This window comes from Euphorbia lathyris, chromosome 7 (assembly GCF_963576675.1).
Source record: "Euphorbia lathyris chromosome 7, ddEupLath1.1, whole genome shotgun sequence".
Classification (NCBI taxonomy): domain Eukaryota; kingdom Viridiplantae; phylum Streptophyta; class Magnoliopsida; order Malpighiales; family Euphorbiaceae; genus Euphorbia; species Euphorbia lathyris.
The window spans coordinates 73305897-73329559 of record NC_088916.1 but is presented as its reverse complement, the minus strand read 5'-3'; the positions used below and the strand labels follow the sequence as shown (position 1 = coordinate 73329559).

The window sequence follows — 23663 nt, the reverse complement described above, 5'->3', positions numbered from 1 at the left end:
GAGCATCAAGAAGATGAGGTGCACTTGGACGATCAGTTCATTGCACAAGTTGAGGAAGAATTAGATGGTGAAACTTCAGAAGATGAAGAAGAAGAAGAGGCCAGCGGTCAGGATGACGCTGAGGAAAATGAGGAGACAACCAGTGAGGTTGAAGCTGAGCAAGCCAATATTGAGTTGGCTGCTGGAGAAGAGCAAGCTGACCAGCTTAATGTTGAACAAGAAGAAACTTCTCCATCTCACTCAGGAGAGTCTATTCAAGCTGACATTCCTCCTCGCAGAAGAAGATTGGTTAAGGCAAGTCAGAAGACAGTCAGCGAAATTCCTGTTCCACAACCAACTCTTCCTGACTTCGTTATTCAGAAGCCAACCCAGGACCCTTCTGCAGTTAAGCTGGAATTTTTCAAAAGACAACCAACCTCTAATACATCGGCTTCCATTGAAAAGAAAGCCTCTGTTTCTTCACCACAGGAACACGCCGACTTGAATGCTTCCGCCAACTCAACAAGTCAAGTTGAGCCGATTGCTGTAAATGCTGTTACTCCAAGCATTGTGCTGACTCCAAACATATCTGCCCCCATCAGCACTGACAGTATTCGAATTTCTACTTCTCCACTCAAAACATCTACCGCTCAATCAGTTCTCCCAGAACATCAAGTGCAGATTGGAACCTCACTTCCAGTCACTGACCATGTCACTTCTCTCACTCCTCTTCCAACTGGTCATACTGATGTCACTGGATGACTTAATGAAGGATCTCAAGACTACTTAAATGCCACTGAGTCTGGTAAAAGAATAATCGACTCAGTGCAAGCATTGATCAAAGACCTTCAACAAACTACTCCTCTTGCTGCTGGGTCTTCAACTATTGAGACAACTCAGCTTTCCCAAGTCACTCAGCTTCTCAACGAAGTTAAGGGATTCAAGGATTTGCTGAATGTCATCATTACTTTTCAAGCACAGTAAGCTAAGCAGGATTCCATCGCAAAGCTGGCTGAGATCCAGCTGACAACAGTTAAAAATCTCAACGCTCTTCAAGAACAAGTTCAGACTTTGTCAGCTGAGAACACACGCTACGCAAATTCTGATGAAGTAAAAATGCTCTTTGCTCAGCTTCACACCGAGCAACTCAAAACCAATGAGCAAATGGTCTCTTATTCTCAGTGCTCAGTAGAGCAAATTGGTGAGGCCGTTCGACTGCTGAACCTGAACAAGCAAGAGATGGATACTGACGCTATGAAGCAAAATGAAATGCTGTCCATCACCAGACAAACCTTCAACCACATACGTCACAGCAATGTTCAGCGTCAATACTATGACACCTACTTACTCAAAACATTCCATCAAGTCATTGCTGGTCTGACCGATGCACTTACATGGATAGGCAAAGCTGAAGCCTTCACTGTCAGCATGATCAGCGCTGCTGAGCTTAATATACCCGCCGAGGTCTCAGATAATGGAGTGGCTATTTTTTATGGTGTCAATGAAAGCGCCGATAGACTTAAAGCGCTGTCCACAGAACTGACCAGAGCCGTCTTAACCGACTCCTTTAGGATTCCTCCTCCCGATGCTGACAAAACGGGGGAGAAAGACCAAGCGAGAACACAGCATGAGTCTAGTCAATCCAAACAGAAGAAAAAGAAATAAATATAGGCTAGCTCAGTATAGGCTAAGTATGTAGTCTCTATGCCTGTCTTAAACTTTTGTTTGTAAACGCTGACTACCTACATTAAATATCAATACTTGCATCTATGTTCAAACTCTGAGTTATGAATTATTTTTATACGATGCTGTGTATTATGTCATTATGTATCTTCAATTGAATCAGCCTTGTTTAAATGCTTATAAAATTTATTGATTAAACCAAATGCTGATAACATGTTTGACATTGACTTATATATAGTCTTATAAAACTCATTGAACAATAAATTACTCAGTGCCCTCTGAATGTTAAAACCTTCCACTTAACACTGAGTAAAATAGAATATGTTCCATGAGCTGACCTATATCTGAAAACTGACCTTAGACTTACTCAATTAAACCTTTAAATGTTTAGAGTAAAACTAAGTCAGTAGCTCAACCCTTACGGGGGAGTTTGCTAAGTTATATTAGGTCAACTATCATGGGGGAGCTCAACACTGAGTTCCTCGCTGAATAGTTTTGCCAACATCAAAATGGGGGAGTTTGTTGAAACACTTTTCCACATAATTTTGATTTGACAAAATTATTTAAGTATAATTAAAAACATATTCTAAACACACTAAGTTTAAATGCTTTGATTTATTCTACTAATGTGTTTGTTCAATGTTGAGTTAAATTGTTTATAAGACACAAGGATTAAAAGGCCCAAGCCCAATACAAGAGTCAAAGCCCAAGTCAAACGGTTCAATACAACTCGGCCCGCGTTTGTTAAAACGTTGTCGTTATGGACAAAACGCAACTCAGCGGAAGAAGGATCTAGAAGACCTTCAAGGAACAACTTCGGAACGAAGCTGCTGAGTTGATTCGACAAAGCGTACAAGACAGCAGCTGGCTAAGGAAAACTTCCAGACAAAGTGTTTCCACTTTGGGTAAAGTTCAGACGACACAGTATGCTGTCCAGTTGACTTTACCATAAAAGGAGAGACATTCTACCGAGCTGACCAAAAGCTGACCGAAGACAGAAGATACTCAAATCTGATTGGCCGAGAGCTTTGAGCAAGTCAGGATGACAACGACAGGAAGCCGTTTCCCTCCAACGGTTATTTCGAAATTCGAAATGACCGATGCCTCAAGACGTCTCTATAAATAGTGCCATCAGAAGCTTTATTCAACACAGAACTTGATCAAGCCATTACGCTGACCAAATTTCTATGCAAGTTCTGCAAGCAAGAAGCAAAGCAATCTTACACTAAATTTCATATCTTTTGTGTAAAAGTCTAGAGTGATTGTTCAATCATCTAAGGTGTCTTAGCAATCATTGTTTAGGACAAACACTTATCATTTCTAGAGATTAGAAAGGAGAGGCTGAGTACTCGGTTATAGTACTCAGCGAGAGATTAGGATTGAGTAGAGGTATAGAGGAAGGTACTCTTGTTATACTCAGTTGCTAAGATTGTAAAAGGTTTGAGGCTCTACCTTTAAAGAGCTCAGTAGAGGATTGGAAATCTCGGAACGTGTTCCGGGGACAGGACGTAGGCTTAGAAGCCGAACCTGGATAAATCTGCTGAGTAACGTATTTCTTACCTTAAACTCCTTATATATATTGCTTGCTTAAATAACCAAAAACTGACCAAGTAAAGAGGTCAAGCTGAGTTGTGTGCATCGAACATCTGAGCTCAGGAATAGACTCCAAGTGCTATATCCTGACTCAAGTTAAGAAACTGACCTAGTCACCAGTTGACTAAGCCAGTATCTTGCTGTTTACTCAGCGCCGCTGTTTAAAACCTTTTCTCTTAAGAAAAGAAGTCAGCCCTAAATTAAAAAAAAAGTTTAAATAGTTCCTAACCCCCCCCCCTTGGAACTATACTTGCAACGTTATAAGGGACCAACACTACTTGTGATGGTTGGTTGAACTATGTTCTCCCTTTATGGTGGTGAAAGTGGTGGTGTAGGTTGTCTTTGTGGTTGGGGTCTAAGAACTTCGCCTTGTCTCCAGTGAGGATTTCTGGTGGGTTGTTGAAGGGAGTTGTGCATCTCAATATTGAAATCTTCCAAAGAGGCGACTAACTCCCTCATCTATTCGTTATGCTCCATAAGAATCTCTCTAAGCCCTCTTATGCTAGCTTTCACATCCTCAAAAAGTTTATCCACAGACTCTATAGTTTCTTAGGGTAGTCGAGGTTGAACCATCACCAAAAAGAAGCCTCCGGAAAGGAAAACGATTTGGCTCTGATACCAACTGATACAGATTACTAACAAACAAGTCGATTTTAATCGTAACTCAACAAAAAAAATTCTTCTCAAGCTAAACTTGAAGTAGTTAATCCCAATATCCTTACAAACAATGAGGTTAAATGCCTCCCCTGAATTAAAGGTAAAAGACTTAAATACCCTAACTAGCTAAGGTTACAAAATATAAAGGAAATAATAAGGGCAGGATGGAGTGAAGTAAATAAATGTTAAAGTGGTTAATATGCCTAAATGGCAAAAACAATAATTAAGAGTAAGGAGGAATATGACAGGATTGGGGAAGCATATGTCTCCATGTTGGCTAAGTCAGCCCACACGCTGTGTGAGATTAACCACACGTCGTGTGGCTGATTCCTCCGACTGTCCAACATTCGTCGTTTGCACCATTAAGGCTCCTCTTCAACAGGTCACACAGCGTGTGAGGAGTAGCCACACGCCATGTGAATTAGCAATTCACAATCTAGGAGCTCAGCAATAAGCTCACACATCGTGTGGGGTATTTCCCCGTGATTCTTCATTCAACCCTTGGCTGATGTTACACGACGTGTGAGGCTTTTTTTCATCTTGGCTAGGGTTCTTCGAGGAGATGTCTGCATCAATACATGTTTAAGGTATGGAAAACAAGATGCACAATGCAATAATCACCAATTCAACATTTCAATGCATTTGCTAGTTTCTTAGGTAAGGATCCATATCTTTTTGGTTTGTGGGATAGTGGAGAAACTACCTACATGTGTTATGATAAACATGATAAAAATTGTAAAACAAAAAATCTATAATAAATAACTATATAATACAAAAATAAATCTTGTGATTACGCCCGTTTTCGAACAACACCTATGTGGTTTAAAAGTTTGCAAAATGGTACCATGTACTTCATTCCGTTAGCAAACACATACCAAATTCACTAACGGTGTTAAAAGGCAAAGGGAAAAGATTTAATTTGGTCCTTATATTTATTTATTTTATAAATTAACCTCCTTTATTATCTAATTATCACAAATAAACCCCAAAATAAAAATTAAAAATCAAATACACTATCTTCTCAATCTCTTTAATTTCTTATTTTTGTTCTTCTTTCTCTCTCTTCTCTTTGTTAATTTCTCTCTCTAAAATCAATTAAATTTCTCACTCTAAAAAGAAACAATATCCCCAAATCAATAGGTTAGAACTTCATCAAACTGACCAAAAAACACCCTATCAAATTTAAAATATTCGTCATCAGTAAAAACAACATATTTATTATGAAATTCCATACCCATTTAGATTGTTTGTTTGATCTAGAGAAAATAATCTGCCAAACTTCCTCTTGATTCTGTTGTTCACCTAATTGTTCTAATTGATATTGTTCATCACCATCTTCTTCGGTAGCACATGAACAAGGAAACTCCCATGAATCCACCTCAATGCTCTCCGCAGTCACTAATTGGAGGAGAACCTTCTTATCAACACAACTGCTACCAAATATTAGACTCCTAATAAACTCCATTTGAATAGCTACTACCTTATACACCACGAAACGGGTATGGTTTAACCTTTCCGGGGAGCAGACGCTTCTCTCTTCCAGCATTCCACAACTATATTCTCCACCCCTCCTCCCATAACATCCAGACCCGACTCAATTCTCCATTTCAAGCCCTTTACCCACTTTCCAAATTCTTCATTCAAAACTAAGTCTGCCGATCGTGACACAATTGTGGCCAATTTAAGCTTCTACGAGATTCTGGGTATACCGGAATCCGGTTCCTTGACTGAAATTAAACAGGCCTATAAGAAATTGGCCGGAAATATAACTCATACCTTTCGCCACTGCCACCGGATGAGGTTGAGGAGTATAGTCGGATGTTTATTAAGATTAAGGAAGCTTACATACTCTTTCGGATCCAATAAAGAGAGCTGTTTTATGATGGATATATTCATCACGATTATTCTGATGTTGAGGTATTTGATGTTAATTTATGGTATTTTGATATGAGAAATGAAGTTTGAATTGCTGTTACAAATGTTGAATGATTTCCAATTATTATTTTCGGGAAGGGTTAATTTACCCTTTAGTTAATGATGTTGATTTGGAGAGATTGTTTCTTTTTTTAGAGAGAGAAATTCAATTGATTTTAGAGAGAGAAATTAATAAAGAGGAGAGAGAGAAGAGAGAGAAAGAAAAACAAAAATAAGAAATTAATGGGATGGAGAAGATGGTGTATTTGAATTTGAATTTTTATTTTGGGGTTTATTTGTGATAGTTAGATAATAAGGAAGGTTAATTTATAAAATAAATAAATATAAGGACCAAATTAACTCTTTTTCTTTTGACTTTTAACACCATTAGTCAATTTGGTATGTGTTTGCTAACGGAATGAAGTACATTGTGTCATTTTGCAAACTTCTAAACCACATAAGTGTTGTTCGAAAACAGGTATAACCACAAGGTTTATTTTTGTACTTTTCCCTATATAAAATTATAAAAATGTAGAATAAGTATTGTATATATGCCTATAAAATACTATTTTTGTTGGAATAAAAGATAGATAGTGGGTGGGTGTTTGAAAGTTGTGGAGGGATAATTCTATTCTTGGTGAAGCATATTCATAATAGAAACTACTTTTTAATCCTCATAAACAAAAAAAAAACCTTTTAATCAAGGTTGATTTGAGTAGGAACAAACTCAAATAATTTAATCATTGAAATAATCTCAACCATATTATTTTTCTGAAATTCTAGTAACAAATTGAGTCGTTAGGATTTGAAAATTCAACCACTTGATTTAAGAGTTTCTAATATATTTTAAAGACAAATTAATCTATCTACTACAACTTAAGTTTTGTTATTTTTTATTTAATTTTTAGTATCAGTAATTTCAGTTCAGTTCAGTAATTTCAGTTCAGTTCAGAAATTGATATTGGAAAAGAGTTATGAAGAGAAAGAGGTGAATGTGGGAGAAGAAGTGATGAATGTTGCTAATAATGTAATATCTGGAATGCCGATAAGGAAGAGGGCGACGGATCCGGATGAAGTGAAAAAAATGATTGAAAAGGTTGGAGTGGTAATTTGTCAAACAATTTGTTTAGGATGTTATTAAACATAGCCTCCATTTCCCACCTATCCTTAGAGCTTTTGGGGTGGAAAATGGAGGCTTTTTTCCTCTCCCGGCATGCGGGCGTGAGGTAATCACGCCTAACCGTGTGGTGAGGCGTGAGGCTATCACGCCTCATCACAAGGTGGGGCGTGAGGCTATCACACCTCACCACGAGGTGAGGCGTGACTCACGTCCGCACCTATGGTGAGGCGTGATAGCCTCATGCCCGTGTGGCTGGATGGGGGGAAAATTGTACGGAAATAAGAACAATAAGAAATAAACATTAACTCGGATTAATCTTTTAGAAATAAAAATTAACAACATAAACATTAAAATAAATTAATAAACATAAAATAGTACATATAATCTCAAAAGTGTTAAAATGTGAGGCTATATAACAAGTTCTAGTAGATAAAAACAGATATCAGTTCGCCCGGCGGCACGCGTCCATAAACTCATCCATCTCGCTCCTAATAAGTGGAGCCTCCTCATCATTTCGACCGACAGCCGATCGCTGAGTGATACGCCACAACCAGCTAACCCACTGTAAAAAAATAAATAAATATTAAAAATCAAACACATGTAAACTAATACTCCACCCGTTTCATATTACATGTCGTTTTAGAGAGTTGTATAGAAATTAAGGATATTAGAGAAAAAACATTGTTGCCCTTTATTTATTGATTCCGCTATTTATTTATTGTATAATAAATACATTATTCTAATTAATTTTTATAAACCACCGTTTTATAGCAGGAAAAAAGACGACTTAATGCGTACTGATCATATAAAATGACATGTAATATGAAACAAAAAATAGTCTCTAAAAAGACATGTAATATGAAACGGAGGTAGTAATAAATAATAATAAACTTACATATTCGTTGTTGGAGCGAGCAAGCTGGACCGGTCCATCCTGTGAGGCATGAAGGAGATGAGGATGTGAATATCGCATGTACCAGTCCATGTATGCAGCATCACATGCAGTGGGATCGTATCCAACTGGCCGACATCTCCTCCGATCAATGCCCCGAGCCGATGGAAATCTCTACCAGGTATCATCAACTGTGACAGATGAATGCGTGAGCCTGTACGATAAAGACTTCCATGACCGTATTGCTCTATCAGGTCTAATACGCTCAGCTGGGATAGGCTGAGTATATCCGACCTGACGTAAGACTCGATCCGACATATACGACTCGACAATGTCTCTACACCGTATCCAACCGGCGTAAGACACTCGAAGCTGATCATCATCGGGGATAGGACCATACGGCAACTACGTCACCTGCAAAAAATAATACTCAATAATAAATAATAATATACTATAAATAATACTTAAATTAAAATTAAAATTAAAAAATATAAGTAATACTAAAATTATAAATAAAAATATCATCACTCCTAAAATTATAAATAAAACTATAATTAATACTAAAATTTTATAAAATACCTCGGCTGCCATCATGCGGTCCAGCTGTGCACGTATGGTCTCTAGTCGGGTGGTCGTCCTGCCTGGAACCCCGACCTCCCATCTGCATGCATGGGGATGGTCAGCTGGGATCCGGAGTGGTAATCTATGCGGACGGAACACCGAAAAATACTCATATATCAACGCATATAGTAGGGTCAAACATCCGCAAATACCAGAGCAGTCTCCTCTACTCGACATTCCCAGCTGCCGATATAACGTGGCAAGTGTAGTAGACCCCCATGAAAGTCCAACTGCCGCTCTGACACCGCCGTGAACCTCAGTCAAATGGGACGGTCTGATCCTATCGCCACTCTTGTCGACAAACAAGGTGGATCCGAGCATAAGCCACATCCACGCCGTGGCTCGAGTCGCGTCATCCCTACCCTCGCTGGTAAGTCTATGTATAGCATCAACAAAAACACATGCACCACTCTAGTATTTTCAGAGCGGCGACAGCAACTCCTCCTGATCCACCCCGAACATCATCATGCACATGGCATGCAGCCGTTCAGTACTGCATAACTCGGAGACCATTGCACCGTCGATCGGGATACGCAGAATCTGCCATACATCATGCAGTAGAATAGTCATCTCCCCGAACGGCATATGGAATGAGTTCGTATCGGGCTACCACCGCTCCATGAATGCAGATAACAGCGGGGCATCGAGGTTCCTGAACATGGTGGATGGAAGGTGAGATAACCCAGTCCTCTCGACCATATCCCGCAGCAGTAAAATGACACATATACAATTACTGAATTTTTTTGAGGTTGAGGGTTAAAAATAATAATTAAAATAATTTTTTGACTAAATTATTCTTACCTCAGGTGTCGCACCACGTAACCACACCCCCAAATTCTGACATGCTAATGATCTGTTGTAGCATGTCAGATACGATCGAAGCTACCCTCCCAGCATCCGTGAGGCAACATGTCTTAGAAAACTAAGAATCGCGGAACCATCAATGGGGCCACCATCTACCGACCTAGAAACAATCCAGCTGTGGTTCTCACTAGCTTTGGGACGTTTGCTGGTCCCTAAAAGTTTAAATAATACTAAAATTAAAAAATACTATACTAAAATTGTAAATACTATACTAGAAATTTAAATAATACTAAAAATTAAATTAATACTAAAATTAAAAATACTATACTAAAATTAAAAATACTAAACTAAAATTAAAAATACTATACTAAAAATTTAAATAATACTAAAATTAAAAATACTATACTAAAACTAAAAATACTATACTAAAAATAAAAAAATACTATACTAAAATTTTAAATAATACTAAAATTAAAAATACTATACTAAAAATTTAAATAATACTAAAATTATAAATACTATAATAAAATTAAAAGTACATGTTCTCGCAAAGCGACCACCTCTGCGTTGTCTATCCTGGGTCGGCTGCTCATCGCCACCCTCACCCTCACCATCACCACCAGATACTGGCCGCCTCTGTACCTTGGCTAACTCCTGAAAATAATCATTGAGAGGGTCAAGACTAGGATCTCGATCATCAAAAGAATCCGCCTTCGCCTCCGCTCCCCGAATCTCGGGCTGATCCAACACAGCCTACTCAATCGAACCCCTCCGCATCTGCTGCATTGCGTCCCCTCTCTGTCTACGAACTGATACATCAATACCATGTTGTCTCGTATGACGTGGTGTATCCTCATCCTCGTCCATATCTAGACGACGAGCTGATGACGGTATAGATTTTTCCGTGATAGTAGACCGCTCCGTCAACACATAAAAATTTAAACAAAACTAAATTAACAACAAATATGATTTACAACAACTAAATTTACCTATACAATTTACAACAATTAAATTAGAAAAGAATATAATTTACAACATAAACATTTAACTAAAATTAAATTAAACAAAATTAAATTTACAACAACTAAAATTAACTATAATTAAACAAAATAAAATTTACGTAGATACAAATTAAATTAACAATTATTAAAATAACAATTATAACATATAAATTATAATCAAATTAATGTAAACAAATAATAAACAATTAAATTAATTATATTTATTTAAAAAATAAAAAATAAATGCCCCAAATAGCCTTGGACGTATGAACATCACGCCGCACCATAGGTGCGGACGTGATAGCCTCATGCCCGCACCTATGGTACGGCGTGATGTTCATACGTCCGACCTATGATTCGGGCATGATCTCCATACGTCCGAGACTGATTCCGCAAATTTCTCCCACTTTGTCACAGATTCGAAAACGAAAAAATAAGACCATAAATCGTACCATTTTTGCTTTCTCTTTATCGCCCCTGTCACGATCCATGGTTTGGTTGACAAATTAGTCCGGATTTGATCGAATAGAGTTTAGAGTATTTAAGAGGTTTTGGGATTTTTGAAAATTTAGTCGAAGGGTATTTCGATCTATGCACGGGGCTATGAGTGGGAAATGAAGGCTATGTATAGTAATTCACTTAATTTTCTTACCCATTTTTTTTAGAAATTGTGAATAAAGAAAGAACATATAGAAAATCGAGAGAAGTGGTTAAATGTGTTGTTGTTGATATCCTTGTGCAATTGGCACGTCACTTGAAAATTAATATTTCAGGAAATTGAATTTTACACATATCATAAATGAATCATTTTACGGTTATAGGAGTACCATCTTTAAAAAACGGAAATACTTTTTGATATTATTAAAAGAAACACAGGCATTCATATGCATATGCATCAAGCCTTATTGTTAAAATACCGGCTTAATACATCATTTGCCTCCTGAATTTGTACAAAAAGCTTGATTGGTCCCCTAAACTTTCAAAGTATTCTGATAGCCCCCTGAACTTGTATAAAATGTTCAGTTAGCCTCCTGAACTTGTGTAACATGTAATCAATTGATCACTCGGTCGCAACAAAGTAAGTTAAATGCGGAAGATGTATTGTACGAGTCTTAAAAAAAGTAAAACGACCAAAATCGAGGTATACAATTCTAATATTAAAGAAGACAAGTTGTATAGTTGAGCAAGTAATAACTTTATTTTTAATTTATTTTTTAATTATGTAATAACATTTTAAGATACGTAGAATACATGTTCTGGATTTTACTTACTTTTTTGCGACCGAATGTTCAATTGATTACTTTTACGCAAGTTCAGGAGTCTAACTGAACATTTTATGCAAGTTCAGATAGCCATGAGGACACTTTGAAAGTTCAGGGGGTCAATCAAGCTTTTTAGACAAGTTCAAGAGGCAAATGATGTATTTTAAACCTAAAATACCAAATCTTATAAAGATTGAACCTAAATGTTTGCTAAATTAGGAAATGCCATAAAGAAAAGCATGTGGTTTTATTTTGGATTTCATGGTTGTAACCTTTCTTCCTAAATATGCCCTCTCAATTTCCATCATTCATATTTGGAAGATTATTTAGTACATGTTTTCATTTCAAATCAACAAGTAACATGTTAACTTGAGGAAAAATCCTTGATCGGAGCACTTCCCTCTGAGGTGCCGTTGGGATCGGCCGGGGACACTCCGATGCCAAAGTCAGTAAGATGGATCAAGGAAACCAACGGAATTGACAAGAATGGTGAGAATGTGTGTGTACCTTGATAACTTAGGGGATCAGGATATATATATATAGCTGGAGAGCCGTAACCTTCAGGTAACTAGAAAGTCTCCATTAATGCCTCATTAATGGCGGTTACGGGTTATTCTGAACCTGGCGGATTAGTTAATTAATAACTCATTAATGATCTTTTATGGCCGAGTCAGCGGCCAGCCGTTATAGAGGCGAAGGGTGAGATTCGCCCTATAGGTCCGCCAGCGGATCTCTCTGAGCTGATCTGGGGAGATCCGCCAACCAGCTTCCTTTTTGGAGACCACTACGCGGCGTACTTCGAGGTGAATATCCCTTTTGGTCCTCAAGATAATATCTCAATGTTATCAGAAGCCCCCCCAAAATGTCCTTAAAGTCCTTTAGGGCTTTCGAACTTCCGCGCGCCGTCATAAACACTTGCATTAATGAGCACATTGTTCAATGCCATGGGATGATTGACACGTGTAGTGGGCACACTGTCCCAGGAAGGAGAAAACTTCTTTCTTCTTCTTACGCTTTCTCTTTCTTCCTCATTTCCCCATTTTTCTCCTGCGCTCGAAGCTTTTCTGGGATTTCTTCTGGGTTTTGCACCAAGCTTCCGATTTCTCATGTAAGTTTTTCTTTTCACTTTAACTTTTCCTGGATGTTTAGAAGTTCATCTTCATCCTCTAGATCAACTTCAGAACTTTTTAATTCCTCTCCTCCTCCAGAAATTGAAGTAGATTTTAGCTGGACTACCTCGTCATCGAAGAACTCCCATTCTTCCAAGGATACGGTTAATTCCGATTTAGTTGAGTTTGATAACTCGGCACGTAATCATTACCAGACTCGTTCCACTAGGAATCCCTCTCTTTTTACTTCTATCTCCGGTGCTACTCCGGCCGGTGACCCTAGGTGGTTCCGGGGATCAATGGCCTCTTCTTCGATTCCTCCCAAGAAAAAGAATCCCCGAGCGGAGTCCACTCCGTCTCGCATGAATGCCGCGGATCTAGCGAATCTGGCGGATTGTTTTCCCTGGATCAAAAATTATGAGACCCAGCTCGCCGCATCTCATCAACGTCCTTCTTATCCGCCTAGCGGCTTCCTTACAGTGTATATTAGTCATGTGGAGAGAGGGTTCCGACTTCCTCTTCCAAAGATGATGGCGGACATCCTCTCTTACTTTGACATCACAGTCAGCCAGCTACATCCTAACTACTGGTTGGACATTGCTTTAGACTGCTACCTTGCTTCGAATTTAGGAGTTGTATATACGGGCCGTATCTTTAGAGCTTTTCACAAACCCTCAAAAAGGAAGTTCGAATCTTATCTCACGTTCGCCAAGTTCGGAGCTTATTCGCCTTTTAGCGAAAAAATGTCTAATGTTCATTGCTGGGATGAGAAATTCTTCTACGTGAAGATAAAGGATGGCGAACCGTTGGGCTTTCCTTCAGTCTGGAATCCCAGGCCGCTACATATGGCGGGTGACATGCGAATTTTAACAAACAGTGATGAGGAGGTGGCGGAGCTCATGAAGCAGATTAAGGCGGATGCATGGACTTATGCTGATGCCTTAGCTTTCATGATGAGTGATATCCCATTGATTCGTCGGGAAGAGGATAAATTTATTTACTCAAAGATTGCGCAATTTGACCAAGGTACCCTTCATTTCTTCGTGAACTTTGATTACTTTAATGTTTTCTTTGGCAAGGGTGTATCTAAGGCCAATCACGCTCTTGCAGAGACACGCAGGAAGTTTTTAGAGGCTGAAACACGCAAGAAAGGTCAAGCGGTGAATCCTCCAGCTGATACTGGTAAACGTCCCGCAGAGAAGGTGGCTGATCCGCCACTAAAGAAGAGGAAGCCCAACACCGCTGGGGGCGTTAAACTTATGGCGGACGCCATGAGGTCCGCCAAACCTGCTGAGGAGATTGCACAGGTAGTTTACCTTTTGATTTCCTTTCATTCATCAGGTTTCGGACCGAAGTATGACTCTTTCATGTTTGTGTAGACGGCGAAGCCTGATATTGGGGATACTGGTCCGCCAAATTGGTTGCCCAATGTTCTTTCGAGAACGAATCCATCCTAAATGATCTGGATGAGGCCTTGGGTCAGGTGGGCGAAGTGCAGAGGAACTATGACCAGATTCCTGGTTCAATTCATGCTCAAAAGGGAAAGACGGAGCTCCTTTCGGTGAGTTTCTTTTAGAAAAGATGTAGAAAGTATTAGTTCCTCAATCCTTTTGCTTTTTGATTGAATCGTTTGTTTTTGACAGTTGTATGCTCGCCTTCGCACCATGGAAAATGAGCTCCTTCAAAATGTGGCGGATAAGGCAACTATTGAGAGGTTGGAGAAAGAGATAGTGGAAGCCAATTCCACTATTGCTTCTATTAATGCAGGTCTTGCTTCTGCGAATGCAAACCTTGCTTCTGTCACAGCCGCCTTAATTCTTAGGGATGAGGAGATTAAGAGTATGAAGGCAAAGATTGCATCTGATGCCAAGAGCCATGAAGACGCCCTTGGAGAAGCTGAATACACGGCGGGTGTGCAAGCCTTTTATTACGGCGAGATGCTTATGGCGTACTTCTCCTTGGCTTATCCTGAGATTAACTTCACCGATCCGCAATTCGCCGTCCCTGAGCCGGAGATGTGGCGAAGTTCAATAAAATGCCAGACGCTAAGGAGTACCTCCGTGATTACGTTCGGAGATGGATGAAGGGACCTATGGAGGAAACCAAACCCTCTACTACGGTCTTAGTGGATGAGTTTGATGAAGTGCCCCTTAAGGCGGATGCAGAACCAATTCCTGGCCAGGCTCCTCCACTTGGTCCCGTATCTTTGGTGAATAAGGAGGTATCTCCTGATGGCGTATCTGCGAATGTGGAGAAGGAGGATCCCCAAGCAAGCACCGTGGGTGAAGAAAGCGCAAAGGAGGATGCTCCTATTGTTGTTTAGCTTGCTTTTATTTGGGATATTGTAAAAACATTTCTAAGTACAATTTGTTTTGATCCTTTATGGAAACTATGTTATTTTACCTTTACGTTTGCGTAAGGAAATATATAGACATCTAGGATTTGGAGTAGGTGGCCAGCCATACTCCACCGTATGAACCTTTGTGAAGGTTTGAAAGCTGTTCTATTCCTTCTAGAGGAAGTAAAGCTGCCCAGGGGATCGATTTGTTACCTATCTTTGAGGTGAAATGATCCGCCCGTAGGACTTGTGAATTCCTTTCTGGGAAGGATAAGAGAGTGTAAAGACCTTGCGTCCAAGGATCGTTTTAATTCTATTGGAGATTGGGATCCGCCTAGAGGCGGATCCGCCCATAAGGTTGATCCTCTTATGTTTTTAAGGACATTGAGGACGTATCTTTAAGATAGCGATACATTGCAAATGTGGAGAGCGTTGGATGCCCCCCTCTTTTTAAGACTGGAATATTGATATTGCTGCAGTAAACAATAAAAAGAACATAGATAATAGAACAAATGATGTTTATTAATGGGAGAAACCTTATTACAGCAAGTAGATCTTATAAGTGAGCCTCGTTAAAACCTTTAATAAGAAAAACCACATGGGAAAAAGCTTATTAAAGGAAAAAGAGCACTCAAGACCGTGTATACACTTCATTTTCTGACAAAGTATTTGCGGAGATTTTGGAGGTTCCACGTGCGTGGTAGTGTATTGCCCTCCATGTCCTGTATTTTAAACGTGGCTGGTCCAATCTTGTCCACTATCTGATATGGACCCGTCCAGTTAAGTCCTAGCTTGTCCTTGCCTTCTCGAGATTGGACTTTATCAGCTTTACGGAGCACGAGATCTCCCACATTTAGATCCACAAGTTTGGCATTTTTATCATGGTAAGCTGCAATCCGCTGTTTGTATGCTGCCATGCGTACAAAGGATTGATCCCTGCGATCTTCAATCTGATCTAGGTGCTCCCTTAGTCGTTTGCCGTTGTCCTCTTCACAATAAAAAGCCACTCGGTCACTGGGGACCTGTATTTCGACTGGAATAACGGCCTCAACGCCATGAGAAAGGGCGAACGGTGTTTCCCCTGTAGCCGTCCTTGGGGTGGTGCGATAAGCCCATAAAACACTTGTTAGTTGATCCGCCCACTTCTTGTCATGCTCTCCCAATCTCTTTTTTATCCCCTTCACGATCGTTCGATTGGTTACTTCGGTCATTCCATTGGACTGGGGATAATAAACGGAGGCGAATCTGTTTAGGATGCCCAACCCTTCACAGAAAGCCTTGAATTCGCCACAGTTGAACTGTGTTCCATTATCGGTGATGATGGTATGTGGAACACCGTATCTTCCTATGATGCTGTCTTTGACGAATTCCACCATTCGTTCTGCAGTAATGGAGGAAACAGCTTCGGCTTCTACCCATTTGGTGAAATGGTCCACTGCCACTACCACGTATCTTCTCTGCCGACGAGTCGGGGGAAATGGGTCGACAATATCTATTCCCCAGAGGGCGAATGGACGTCCCTCAATGATTGGCCTCTGAATGTGTTTGGTAATATGTGATTCATTCGCATGAACCTGACAATTGTGACATGATTCTACCAATTTTTGGGCATCCAATTCAGCCGTGGGCCAGTAGAAACCTGCTAACCTGGATTTTTTCAAGATGGTGGCGGATGCTTCATGTGCCCCACATGATCCCTCATGTAGCTCTTTGTGGATCTGTTGCCCTTCTTCCGGTAGAATGCATTTCAACCAAGGATGACTAAGGACTTTTTGTAAAGGCTGTCATTGATCAAGGCGAAATAAGTTGCTCTCCTGACTATCCGTCGTGCCTCTTCCTTGTCTTCAGGTAAGGTTCCATTTAGCAGATATTGGCGAATGACCGATCTCCAATCATCTTCTACCATTGTGAGTAGGGATACCTCCTCTAAGGCAAATGCTGGAGCTATTTTAACTTCAAAGGGACAATCCGGATCTGTCCAGTTGTCTTCACAAGAGGCCATTTTGGCCAAATGATCAGCCTCTGTGTTGGACTCCCTTGGTACGTGAATCAGCTCCCATTTAGTTTCCTTAGCTTCAAGGCGATCCAGCAACTTTTTGACTTCCGCTACGTATTTGGCCAGAACCTCGTCTTTCACCTCGTAATTCTTGACTATGATAGCCATATGCTTCCCTGGTATATATATTTTGATTCCAAATTAAACTCATTAATTTCATTTTATTCATTTAAATTAATAAGATTAACTCTAATTTAAATTCAATTTAGGTATCAACAACATTTTAATCCTCATCATCAACCATTCCAACGACGAATGAGCATCAGCGAATTTCTCGCAACTCCTTTCGATCCTAGGTTGGTTTCGTACTTATGCAATTAATTTTATTTTTTCTATTACAAAATATTTTTCATTTTATAATAATTTACTTAATTAGGGAATTGGAACAACAATATCACCTCTTGAATTCAGCTCATATATATCAGGTACAAATTAACCTTGTTTATTTCTTTTGAAAAAGAAAATTAAAATATCTTCTAATTAATAATCCATTCGTATATTGCTAATTGAAGTAAATATTATTTGTTAATTAATAGGACACAAGAGGAAATGAGAACATCCAATTTCCATCTCTTCAATTGGATATTGTACCTCTAACAACGGACCGTAGAGGGGTATGTTCGTATTTTTATTATCATCTTTTATCCTTCGTTACAATTTTTCTTCAGAATAACGTAAATTCCTCAAGTAAGCACTGATTACAAAGTTTGGATTGTTAGAATGCGTGTAAAATCAGAGTCCAAAACACCGGCTTCTGAAGTAAAGAACTCAGTGATTAAATCATCAGTTCAGTTAGACAGTTGCAACAACCGGTTAATCAACTGACACCGATATTTGAAACACCAATGTCAACTCTTAAGCCTATAAAATGTTGACATCTGTTAGTCAATCCGGTGATACAATCACCGGGTGGTTCTTTTCTTTTGAATACCGTATTCATACGCACTCTAACAATCCAAACATGAGCATTAATCTTGAAAAAAACTACACATTTCTCTACTTGCAAATACAGAAAACAACATATACATATTATTTTTCTAAAATTAAATTCACATGTTTTCAGAAAGAAACTCGGGGAGCACGCAAGACACTTGAACAGGGAGAATCGTCTTCACAAAAACGCAGAAAGGTATTAACTTTTTCTCTGAATTAAAATATTTATTTGCATAATATTTTAATATATATACATATAATATATACAGGTGCAAACAACAACTCCAGAAAGCAATGACTCCCAAAACGACGCCGGGAACTCTAGTGCTCTTCATCTTTCTCATCCAAGGTTCAAAATCAGTTTTCTTATAATCATATATTTATTCAGTAAATTACATAACCCCAGAAAAATAGTGCTACTAATACTATATATAGTCCCTAAACTTTATTACTCTGGCATAAAAATCCTTGAACTTTACATACATTACTATGACAAGGATAAAATAGATACTTGCATATAACTTATGGTGACATGATAAAAAAGAGTCAATGATGCAGTCAGTTAAACTTGTTCATATCATGATTGTGTTGATTTTTTTATGGATTTTAGTTGACTTGGACTTTAATATTACAATAATGTGAATTTAAAAAACGGTTTATGTCAAGAAATGAAGTTTAGAGACCAAAATAATAATAGCTCTATATTTCAAGGATCGTGGATGTATTTTACATATTTTATTTATTAAAGGGGAGAGTTTTAATGGTTAAAATTGTTTTTGTGAATTTATATAAATTCGCAGGCCAACTTTAAGAAATGCAGTTTATGATCCGGTGTTTGAGACAATTGGTTTACCGGTTGATCCTCATCTAAGAATGTTTTCTCAGTTGTAATTGAATATGGTAATTGCTAATTAATTACCCTATTATCTCATTCAATAAATCAAGTTTTCTTTTCATATATATAATGGCACTTATTTTTCTTACTTTGCAGGAAATTTATTCATGTTATGGAGATTCTTGGAAGTTGTTCTGAAGAAAAACTGATAAACAAAGGAACTTTTAAGCATTATTCTCAAATGTCTCTTTGAATATGAATTTCAAGAATTAATTTCTGCTTATTGATAGTAATTTCTTGAAGGAGACATAATCTTTGCTGGATTGAAAAGGGAATTCAGTGCCATAGTTGTTAAAAGAGCGCCTTAAGCAAGGCTCAAGGTAGTGAGCCTTAATTCCCCTAGGCGAGGCGCAGTTTAAAAGGCTCTCGCCTTGTGCGCCTCCCCTGGGCTTTGGAGGCTCTTATTGAGGTGCACCTCAGTAACATTTAGTGTTTTGATTAGGGTGTTTTCTTAACGATTACTTAATCTCAACCACTAAACTAATCTAAGTAAAGGATAGTGATGGGGACAAGAATGAACTAAATCCCCACATCGGAAATAGGGAGAGAGACTGACTGGGCTATATTAGTAAAGTGTGTCCAATACAAGAGGACGCATTTTAAAGGTGTGAGGCTAAGGAATGAACTTAGAACCAAAACGATAATATCTACATGGTAGTAAGCCAGAGCGCTACATCAAATGTCAGATATTGTGGATTCTTTTTCTTTTTAAAAACTCAAAGTCTGGGCAAGGTTTGTTCCAATGTGTATGAAGTGAGTTAAGGTCAATAATCAGTGTCATATGATAGTAATTTCTCTATATGATCAGTGGTTCTCACTCTTCTATACTATAACAGCATTTGCATATAAAAATTATAAAGAGACATATGTGGACGTAAATACATATTTAAACGCTCGACCAATTCAATTTTTACTGATTAATCCTCTGATTTTTTAAATGTATACATTAAGCCCTTGATAAATTCTTTCCAGCAAAACTAACCTTAGTAAAGAGAGTTATCAAATACCCAGGGTTCATGCACGAAAAGCTCCCTGCCATTCATTTGCACTGTTCCAGCAGCTATGTCTTCTGCACGTTTCCTAGCAGCTTCAGCTTTTCTAGCTGAGGAATCTTCATCCTGCAAAATAGAACAACATATTGATCTAATTATAATCAACAATAAAGAGGGGATTCTGAAACAGTTAAAAAAGAAAGCATTTCAGAAACCGAAACCCTCTGAAACTTGTATGACAACTTTCGGGCAACATTTCTATACTTTAAAAAAACTGAAAACTCGTTTTCCTAGAATATAATGTGTTTTCAGAAGTAGATCAATGTTAATCACATGTTCAACAAATCCCTAATATTTTCTAGGTCTGTCTTCTACAAGTTTTCAAAATGAAAAGTCTATTTTTTCTCCCTATTATGTGACTTGTGTATGTAGTTTTTTTTAATGTATCTATACTAGAAAGTTAAACATTTACATTTTTCTACCACATTTTTAGTTCCAATATTTTCTACAAATATGGTTTCCTAGATTCCATTTCAGTTCCAGTATCCGTTGGTTTTAGATAAAGTAACTCAAATTAATAATACAATTTTCTTTCTTTGTCTTACGATCTCAAAATTGGCATTTCATATACAAAAAATAATTAATCCAAAGCAAGTAATAGCAACATTAGGTGATTTTAACCATCTGAATAACCAAACTCCGATTTCCATTAGATCGAGTAAGTCAGTGGCGTAAGGGCTTAGAATTGAACATTCACCAAATTTGGACGGAAAAAGGAATAGACAAATAAACATACAAAGAAACAAATCCCTAAGAACGAAAGGGGGAAAAAAGACCTTTCGGCGTTTCCAGGAGAGGAACTGTTCCCTAGATATAGAATTAGGGTTTGCCTGCTCCTCGTCTCCTTGCTTCCGATGCTTCTCTTCTTCTGCACCCATGGTTTCCCTTCTACTTTTCTTTTCTTTTCTCGCAAACAGATAATTTGGTTCAGTTCGCGGGGCTGCAGTAGCGGTTGGCTATTCTAGGGATAGGAATGCAGAGAAAACGACGCCGTGCATTGGCACGTTATAAAGGAAAAGTTCTCAATTCTCAGCAAATAAAACAACAAGCCTACCAACAATTAGTTGTTAAGGTTTCAAGTCGATTAATCTAATGATTTCAGGTGCGACTTTTAGTATATGCATAAAAAAAATTAATTGAAAGGAGATTCACCTAAAGATGACTGAGAAGTCTTGAACCGAATAATCGGAATTTAAAAAAAAAAAAATAAGGATATTTCGCTCATAATTAATTAGGACATGTTGCACTATTCAAAATAATTTCTAACCTAATTAATTAATTGATTGATTTTAATCAAACCAATTAATCACAAATTGGTCAAATAACTGAGTTAAGAAAAGCGGATATAGAAATTAAAAGTCACCAAATGATTCGACGTGGAAATTAGTTGAGGAAAGTGATTGGGTATTTGTTTGAATAATTACAAATGCAATTTCGACACCTATCTCACACACTCAATTTCATCTTATGAGAAAGTGGATACGAAATTGTTTATACTTACTATTCAATTGAAAGAATTATTTTTTTTATGAAATTTATTTTTATCAAATGAATAATGAGAATATTGTTAAATTCTTATTAAAATTATTTGAAATATTTATTTGAAATTTTCATCGCATTATAATTGAGTTTGAAATTTTGAGAACTATCTCATATCACTTCACTTAATTTCACCTCATTAGAAAGTGGATGTGAAATGATTTATGGGTTAAATTTCTTATTAAATGAATAAGAATATTGTTAAATTTCTTATTAAAACTATTATGAAATATTAATTCGAAGATTTCATCATATTATAATTTAGTTTGAATAATTATAAATGTACTTTCACACCTGTCTCACATAATTTCACTCAATTTTATCTTATAGGAAAATGGATGTGAAATTGTCTATCATTAGCATCCAATAAAAAAAATGAAAGAAAAATGATGGGAAAGAAGAATATTCTTGTGGTGTCAAATTGTCAAATTATTAAATTCTACAGAAAACATTCTCTAGTAGTACAGTATTGAGTTTACATAGCCTGTGAAAACTCATAATCTATCGCACAATACATTCAATGTAGTAAACATGATTGCATTAATATTATGTGTTTATGAGTACATCCAGATATAACTATGTGAGTTGGAATTGTAACTTGGTAACCGTGATGAACTTTACTATTTTCTATACATACCTAAATTACCCTAGCCCCATTACAACCAAATAAAAGACTTGTTGATTGAACTTAAGATTAAAATGGAGCAATGGAGTTAAGACAACTTTACAAGCTTATGGACTTGAGCAAGTATGCAAGAATTGAGGAGTGTATAGAGGAAAGAAACCTTTAACACCACAAACATTGAGAGTGATCAAGAGAATCCTTGTGAGTCACCATGATTATGTAAGGATGTGTTTTATTCTGTGTAGCATGTTACTCTAATAGCAATTGTTGGGATAAGCATATATTCACAACATATATATTTATCTGAATAAGTAAACGGGTTTACGGGTTACCTATTGTAGTGCAGATCCCGTTCTTGATTTGCAGCGAAAAGATTTCGGATCAATCACCCGATCTAGTATCACCAGTCAAGCCTTCAACCACGCCAATAGAATTGGGAGAGGAAGACAATTGGTTCACGAACTAAAGCGACGACGAATCCCAAAAATAGAGAGAGGGGCGGCGGCTTAGGGAAAAAGAGGAGAGAAAAAATTCTCTGGAGATCTTGTATCTCAAAACCTAATTTCTGACTCTCTTCTAATTCTCTTAGAATTATGATCGATTAGGGTTTCTATTTATACTGAATAAATAGATCACCTAACCCTAATTCTTATTGGGTTTGGGCCCATTCCATTTCGGGCGAGCCTAATTGGATCCATATCCAATTAATTCCAACATCTCCCACTCGCACGCAATGGAACTTATTCCAAACTTTCTCAATCTCGGTCTCTATCATACTCTTGCAAATAGTTCGTGCGACCGACATATTATCGAGAGCTCTAGTGCTATATACTCGTTAGAACATATAGCTGCTCGATTTTCATGTAACAAACTTGGAACTATGTACTCATTATAGATATATAGATCTTAGATTTGAACATGGATCGTCGGTGGTGTATGCTTTTATCCTAGACTCCATATCATATCCACTGTAGTCTTCGGATCTCTACAGTACATCTATTTTTCACAAATATGCACATATGCATAAGTGTCCGGACGGTGAAGAATAGAAACACTTAGATATGATTCAAATGGATGTCTTTCCCTCTTAACATTATTCTGTCCATTATAATTTGATTCGCTTATCCAGTCAGGGTCTCTTTGGTTGGTATTATCTCATCAACCTCGAGGTATCCCTTTCCAAGGTAGCTACATCAGACTAAACTTCTTAGAATAAGTCTAGGGTCTATAAGGATAAACAATAGTCAAGAAGCGCATCTTCATGAAGTGAGTCTCATATTAGGAAAAGGCGAGATCAATCTACTTTTCCATCTCGTGGTCGCTAAAGCACACATGGTATGGGTCATATGTTATGGTGTTCAATTTTTTTCTCAAGAAGAGCATGTTATTAACACCATACAGAAGCATAGGTCTAGATGTGCCTGAACATCTAACTTTAGTTCATCACTTATGAAAAAATTTCTACCCGACCGTTTCGTGTAGACACAATGGTCCTCTTCAAGCATCTTGAAGCCATTCGAAATCATTTGATTGTGAAAACGAAGGTACCATTGCCTAGAGGACTGTTTAAGGCCATAAATTGACTTTTTC

General features: G+C 37.9%; 1 protein-coding gene and 1 long non-coding RNA gene across 5 annotated transcripts; both read right to left on the bottom strand.

The window, feature by feature from the left end:
* Nucleotides 1-7372: 7372 nt before the first annotated feature.
* LOC136201005 (uncharacterized) lies at nucleotides 7373-10465 on the bottom strand. Of its 2 annotated transcripts, none has more exons than XR_010673639.1 (5): nucleotides 9803-10465; nucleotides 9261-9475; nucleotides 8418-9111; nucleotides 7842-8252; nucleotides 7373-7508 (listed from the first exon to the last, which is right to left on the bottom strand). It is a non-coding gene; the product is annotated as an uncharacterized lncRNA (long non-coding RNA). The 2 variants fall into 2 exon arrangements; XR_010673638.1 differs by having other exon boundaries at nucleotides 9824-10465.
* A 4323-nt stretch (nucleotides 10466-14788) lies between these two features.
* LOC136201248 (uncharacterized) lies at nucleotides 14789-20921 on the bottom strand. Of its 3 annotated transcripts, none has more exons than XM_065991874.1 (3): nucleotides 20686-20921; nucleotides 19840-19975; nucleotides 14789-17145 (listed from the first exon to the last, which is right to left on the bottom strand). In XM_065991874.1, the coding sequence occupies exons 1-2, from the start codon at nucleotides 20785-20787 to the stop codon at nucleotides 19841-19843; spliced, it is 237 nt and encodes a 78-aa protein (XP_065847946.1). In that variant the 5' UTR covers nucleotides 20788-20921; the 3' UTR covers nucleotides 14789-17145; nucleotide 19840. The 3 variants fall into 3 exon arrangements, with proteins under 3 accessions (XP_065847946.1, XP_065847947.1, XP_065847945.1); XM_065991875.1 differs by lacking the exon at nucleotides 14789-17145 and adding an exon at nucleotides 18167-18297; XM_065991873.1 differs by lacking the exon at nucleotides 14789-17145 and having other exon boundaries at nucleotides 19678-19975; nucleotides 20686-20919.
* Between the last annotated feature and the right edge of the window lie 2742 nt (nucleotides 20922-23663).